Consider the following 7500-nt stretch of genomic DNA (forward strand, 5'->3'; position numbering starts at 1 on the left):
ATGTCATACATTTTCAACAACGTTGACATTTATTTAACATTTTCAGAATAAGAGTATGAACATTTGGATGGTTGCCGACTTGTTCTTCCATTCACCAGACCCTGTCAATATGGTCAACACAGAAAAACAGACACCAGGAACCAAAAAGTGGTCAATGTTTTGACGCCACGGTCTTGACAAAAAAGCCACGGCCGACACGTTGGCCATTGTAACAGATGCATTGTGAATGCACTATTAGAGTTAGTCTATTCACTTTGAGTGTTGACACATAGTGTCATTTCACTCATTTTAATATACTGTTTTTATGGTTTTTGATATTGTTTGATAATTCACAAGGTTGTAATGAAATTCCTTCGCCATTCTGAACACATTTGGGTTAGGTTTTCCAAGTTTGGAATAATAATATTTTTCTGGTGTCAAGTTAATGGTCCATGTTGTTCAAAAAGTTTAATCTGGATCAGAATGATCCTGATTCTTTTTTGTAATCCAGGATCAGATCTATCTGGCTGACTTTGAGTCTTGTAGGGGAAATCAGCCAGCTCGATCTGATCCTGGATCAGAGAAAGAATCGGGATCATTCTGATCCAGATTAAAAGTTTTGAACACCTCTTTCTGAGAGGAATACTGTATGTATTCTATTTGGGTTTTTTGAGTGTTGGTCTTTGTATTCTAATTGACATGACATGGATTTTGTTTTTGTTTTAGTTTAATATTTGATTGCAGACTATGATAAGGGACGAGGTTACAGTTCACCATGTTCAATACTGAAACCACAGTTTCACAACTCTTCATACAGTCAGCAGAGCAGAAACCCATGTGAACAAAACTGTGACTCTTTCTCTGTGATTTGTGCATTGCTTTCATACAGAATGCATTCAATGACTACGTTCTCCAAATGCCATAACACTTCTCTCATTCAAACTCCCCCACTTGCAAAATACTATGTATTTGCAACACATTTTTTCATTGCTAACATACTGTGTTCAAAACTCTGAAGAACACATTCAAAACTGAATTATTTGGTGCAATTTTGCAGTAATCATATTCCTATCATATATGACAGAAAGCTCGAAATAAACTGTTTTTTTGCACAGTGTTTGAGTGTGCAGATGCTGTTATTTTGCACTCTATTGATACTCTTCAGTTCCAGAACCTCAGCAAAGTCTGATAACGGATGAGCGGTGGTATTTTCACTATTTGCAGTAATCATATTGAAATGTCTAGAAAATATTACAGTAGCAGAATATATACAATGAAATGAAATAGACTAGATGCATTGCCTGGGAAGACATTAGATGTGACCAGATGCAGACCAGAGGGTGGACCAAAACCCTCAGGAGTGAGACATTTTTGGTGTGATTGCTATTGTATTGTAGGCCTGGAATTTCTGTTTTTCTTTTTTATTTGAACTTTGCATCTTCCACTTTATTTTTCACTTTTCATTTTACACAAGTAAATGTAGTGTACTTAGAAGTAAATGTACCATAACTTACTTTCTGCAAAGATACTGAAAAAAAAGGATAAAACAGAATACATAGAAGCAAATGATAGAATAAAGAATAGAAGCAAATTGCTCGTTTCTGATTCATTCTTGTTGCCTAATACTTTACAGTTGTACAGTCAACTATTCTGTCTATGATTACTATAAATCAAACCATTTTTATAATGAAATATTCATTCTTGTGAAAATCATTCAAACTATGTAATGCTCCCTGTTGTTAGTGTTTTGTAAGTCAGAATGTTATGAATGACAGTGTATGCTTCTGAGTGAACATTGTTGACAGTGTGTGGTTGAACGAGCTTCTTTTGAGACATGACTGAAGTCATTGGCCAACATGAGTGTTACGAATGCAGACTGTATGAAGAGTTGTGAAACTGTGGTTTCAGTATTGAACATGGTGAGTTAGCAATCGTAAAAAACTGTAAGTTGCTCGCTCGATTGATTTAATATATGAATGAGTCTGGGCTTGCCCCAGAAAACAAAGTGCTTGCTGGAGAGCAATAAATAGCAACTCCTTTTACCATCATCACTGGAGTCCTTCTGTGTGGCTATGCAGCCAGTCAAAAAACAACAAAACACAACGAACAGTGGCCAGGGGGATATTCCATCAACGTCGCTAAAGGAAAATCCAGACTTATTCTTAAATAGAATAAAACGCAGGATTTTAAAATATATCTTGCAGGATTTATCAGAATAAGCCTGGATTTTCCTTTAGCGACGTTGATGGAATACCCCCAGCTCACCATTAAGGCTAGTTACAGTAGAGACAGTACCACAGTACCCCAGGCCAGGTTAACATACAGTTTCTTCCATGGTGTCAACAGTGTGAAACATGAAACATGATGTGAGGAAAATAATGAAATGGGGAAAAAACTATTGATCAACATGACATCGAGAGTAAATAGTCAGTGGCACATGGAACAGAATGAATGCAATGTTTGGAGAGGGGGCAGGACACACACACATGTCTTATTAATACTGTGACTGCTCTCTGGCAGTGTGTTAGAGCACACCATCCAAACAGCTGTCAGATGGAGTAATCCATATGGTTTAGCATAAGCTTCTGTCAGTGGCATTGAAGAGAGAGAGAGAGAGAGTCACATATACACACACACAAACACACACACACACACACACACACACAAACACACACAGATACACTGATATAACACGCTTGCGCACACACACATACACACACATAGCCTCTGACAGGCCTACATGACCCCAGTCATACCCCCTACATGACACTGTGTGTGTGTGTGTGTGTGTGTGTGTGTGTGTGTGTGTGTGTGTGTGTGTTTGTGTGAGTGTGTGTGTCTTACCATGGACCTGCAGCATGGCTGAAGCCTCTGTCTTGCCCACACTGTTCTCAGACATACAGGTGTATGTTCCCTCGTCCTCCTCTCTCACTCTGAGCAGGCGCAGACTGTTGTCATTCCGAATCTCAAACCTGGAAAGAAGACAGAAGCATACAAATATTATTTATTTTATTTATTTTGTATTATTATTTATTTTATTTTGTTGTGAATACCCATCTGTAAAACGCATTGAACTGCCTTTTTGGATGTTTGTGAAGGAAATAATAAAAATCATAAATGGAAAAAAGCATACAGCATAACTCTGGACCCAAGGAGGAGCCCATGGAGACAGAAATAATTAGTAAATCCTGCAACTTAGTCAACCCTAAGGTTACTCTAACCCTATCAGGATCATTAGAGTGAGTTATACTTTTATTTAAATGTATTTGACAAGAATATATGTTTTTTTTCTTCTATGAACCACACATATTCCAGTCATGCAATTAAAATCATCCAAGTTAACACCAACAAGTTTTAAAAAGAAAATCTGTGGTTTCACCCATACTGTATATAGTTTCTAATAAAGAAATATAGTTTATATAGTTTCAGAAATATTTTTAGAAGTAGTTGAGGAGGAATGTTACCCTGTAATCCAGTGGATTTGTTGTTTTCATTCAACAATAGTAGACAAATTCACACAATTCTTTGTTTTAAAACAACCTCTGAGTTTCAATGCCCCTGATCAGTCCTGATGTTCCAAATTGCATATTTGACTCCCAAGAGTGCCCTCTCCCACCCTCTCTCAATCCCTCTGTTGAATGAAATGATGATAGTTCGAGAGTATGCCTCATTGAATCGACAGAAATACACTTGAAATGGATTTCGGGTAAGCTTCCCCATGAAAGACCTTACTCTGTTAGGAAGTACAGTGGCGTAGTCTACGTGATACGCAGGACTACGCCGTATACCCACTAGGAAAGGCCAAGGATTTCCGTATACCCACTTAAACATGTGCGAGGATACGTAACGGCGTTTTGTGACAGAACTTTCACACTTTCATTCATAAAATTCACCCCATCTGTGTTACGAAGCACTTGACTTTTGGACCATTGGGACTGACTATAGCGTCATATACCATCAACGAGGGGGGAATGCGACATGAAATATGTCAAAATGCAGCACTATCATGCACAGATCAGCCTTGTAACATGTAATGTTAGATATATAACGTTAGACAGGGAGCGCAGATTTATTTTTATGGCGTTCCAAAATGAACGATATGAGGCTGGGAGGGAAAAATCACAGTATACCCGCTAGAAAAAACTAGACTACACCACTGAGGAAGTTACATACTGAGGGTCCATGCTCACTGGGGGTACATGCTTACTAATCCTCTCTGTCCTCCCATTAATGAATTTGCATTGTCTGCCTGAGAGAACGGCATCAATTAATGAGTAATTACACCCTATGCTTTCTAGGTCACAAACTTAAATCTGATACAATATTCATCTCATCCTGTGGTGAAGGAAGGCGATCCTTAATTCTGTCTCTGACACGTCCCCGATCCACGTGTCACTGCGCGTATTAGTCCATCACTTCATGTTAGTCAATCACTCTGTGTTGTTATGGGTACATCAGCCTCACCTCCCACGGGGTAGTTCGCCCTCCTCTCTGCGCCATCGCACCGTCGGGGCGGGGTCTCCATGAACTTCACACAAGAAATCCACTGTCTCTTCCTCCATCACCACCTGGTTCACCGGTCGACGCTGCAGCACGGGACGCTCTGCGTCAGCACAGAGAGACAGAGACCATTACACACCATTATGGTCCAGAGACTATTACACACCATTACATAGACGCACACGTACACGCACGCACACACACTCACAGACACTCAATTCACCATTAGCGTGGGAGACTCACCGTACACCACAAGCTCAGCAGGGTCACTGTCCCTCTCACCCACCATGTTGGTGCCCACACACACGTACATGCCAGCGTCACTCTTCCTGGTGTGAGAGATCATCAGCTTGCCCCCACGCATCTGCAAATGCAACACGGTACAGCACAGTGACACATCTTCAGAGGAGGACAGGCAGTACAGCACTTCCATCATCATCAACAACACAGATCGTCATCAGTGACACATCTGAACGGTAGTGAGTTTGAGCTGTCGTGACTTTGAGCTGTAGTGAGTTTGAGCTGTTTTTGAGCTGTAATGAGGTTGAGCTCTAGTGAGTTTGAACTCGTCAACTGCAAGATGGGACTCACTGAGATGCGTTCGTCCTTGTTGCTGACGCGGGCGTTGTTCCTCTTCCAGGAGACGCTGGGTTCGGGGTGTCCACGAGGGGGCACGCACTCCAGCACTGCCGGCTCCCCTGCTGCCACCACCACGTCGCTGGGTGCTTGCCGGAAGTCATCTCTGAGGACTGGGGAGAGGAAACAGAACCCATTGGTTTCCAGGTCCAACTAATGACACAGTCAATATATACAGCAGTGCTACAGCAGGGATGGAATGGAGGGTAAACACAACTACATGCAGTTTACACATCTTTTTAAATGGTGAATGGTACTTAGGCCATACAAACTTGATTCATTGTTTATGGATGCCCTGCTTCACTTAACATTTACATTTATATTTTTGGCATTTAGCAGACACCTTTATCCAAAACGACTGGCTGGCTGAGGTCTGACTGAGGTTTTAAATGGGCAGTGTTGTATTTTAGGGTTAGGGTTACTTCATCATTAGGCTACGATTGAATATGCTTTACAGGTTTCAGGTCAAACATGGCCGATGTTGAAATAGCAGCAGTTCCATTCCATAATTTATTTATTATTATTATTTATATTTATAATTTATTTATGTACATTTATTTATTTATTTATGTATATTTATAATTTATTTATGTAAACCAGCTCCTTCCCTTCTGTGTTTTTTTTTTTTTTTAAAGTTTTTTTTCTTTCCTAACACCAGGGGAGCCACCCCTCCTAAATTTCGTTGTTTGGTACCTGTACTATAGCAATGACAATAAAGACCATTCATTCATTCATTCATAATTCCAAGAGTGCCAAGTGTTTATGTGGTAGTTTACCTAGCACCAATACTTTGATTGGCTACAAAATGAAGCATCATAATTTATGCATTTTTGGTGAATAAAGTCACCCGTGGTACAACTTTATTCACGCTTAACACTAAATGACGACTAAAAGTCGCAGTGTGTCATTTTCCCAGATATTTCAAATAATGTATATTGTATAAGCCTACCGCTGGATTTGGATAAATATGACTTATAAATAGCATAATGAGGTAACTGTCTCTTTTACATAACCACAACACCAATGACTTGAACTAAGATCTTGCCTATTCATCAATGTTAATGTATTTAATTTTCAGACTGAAATGTACAATCATATTTCTCATACTTTTCATGTTTATCCGTCTATAAAAAATTAATCAAGTTAAGTCTTACACACTTAACCTTAACAATAATCATTTACCAACCTTATTTTCTACCACTACATCCCTGGCCTACAGTATACAGTAGACACCCAGTCAACCTCCAATGCAGCAATCATCAAAGCAATGTCAAGTCACCATGTCTTCAAAATCATTTGGAGCATGTTTCACACATAGAGCATTGAAGTTGAGATGAAACCATGCTCATTGGGTGCAAGTCAAACATTGTGTTGATCGCTTGTGCGTCACTGCTCAAATCCCTGGCAACTTCTTTACACAGTGTTTTGATGTTTCCTGTGCCGGCTTCCTAGTCTGCCATCTCAACTGACAGAGCCAATGAATAATGCACATCTCTCAGTACAACGCAGAGTAAACAAATATAAATGCATTAATAATTTAACCCCTGACAGGAAGAAAAAAGGGCACACATTATAATGCAATGCTTTTGTCTCCGATTCCAACAACATCGCTAGCTCTAATGATAGAGATCGAGAGACGGAGAGACAAAGACGCAAATACATGTGAGGTTGGTGCATATACTCTATGTCTCTACTCTACAGTCACTCTAACATATTGGGGTTAGCCAATTTGCTGTCTGTGTATGAAGACAGAATGAACCTTTGTTTTCCTTTAAATCCCAACAGTGACTGACAGACGAAAACCACTGAGTGAACTTTGACCTTTGGCTGAGGCCTCTGAAGCATGTCTTGCTCCATAGGCTATCCCCATTCCAACAGGCTTGCACATACACACACACACACAGAAACACACACACACACACGCACGCACGCACGCACGCACGCACACACGCACGCACTCACGCACACACGCACTTGAACGGACATTGAATTCAAACAAATGTTGAAACTCAAGCTTGTTTTTTTCGAATTCTAAACATTCTTGCTATTGAGGTGGCTCAAAGTGTGTTGGTTGTGATACAAAGGTCATTTGGTCAAATTCAAATGTGAGTCCCTTCCATTTTTGGGCTATTATGTAACAGTGAATAAGTGTGCGTCACACATGTAAGCTACACCTTTGGAGCTTCGGGTACACAAACTTTTAATAAATATATACATATTTTGGCCCTGATATGCTTGTTCCCTAAAAGGCTGCACTACCTAACCTGAGAGGATGAGAGACTAATGGCAAGTAATAGTGTTCCTAACCCTGTCATCAAATGCAATAGGCTACCAGTTTATATGAATTGATTCAAAGACATAATAACTGTCATGTTACCATAAAAC

The 7500-nt window shown here is 39.9% G+C and overlaps 1 protein-coding gene across 1 annotated transcript in view; it reads right to left on the reverse strand.

Annotated features, from left to right (window-relative positions):
* LOC308152973 (roundabout homolog 2) overlaps positions 1–7500 on the reverse strand; it is a 44404-nt gene that overhangs the window by 22081 nt on the left and 14823 nt on the right. The window contains 4 exon segments of the mRNA XM_080526044.1: positions 2824–2951; positions 4444–4582; positions 4723–4843; positions 5071–5228. Of these exon segments, the coding sequence (XP_080382170.1) occupies positions 2824–2951; positions 4444–4582; positions 4723–4843; positions 5071–5228 (546 nt within the window).

The sequence above is a fragment of the Nansenia antarctica genome (assembly GCF_963989245.1).
Source record: "Nansenia antarctica genome assembly, chromosome: 3".
Lineage (NCBI taxonomy): Eukaryota > Metazoa > Chordata > Actinopteri > Argentiniformes > Microstomatidae > Nansenia > Nansenia antarctica.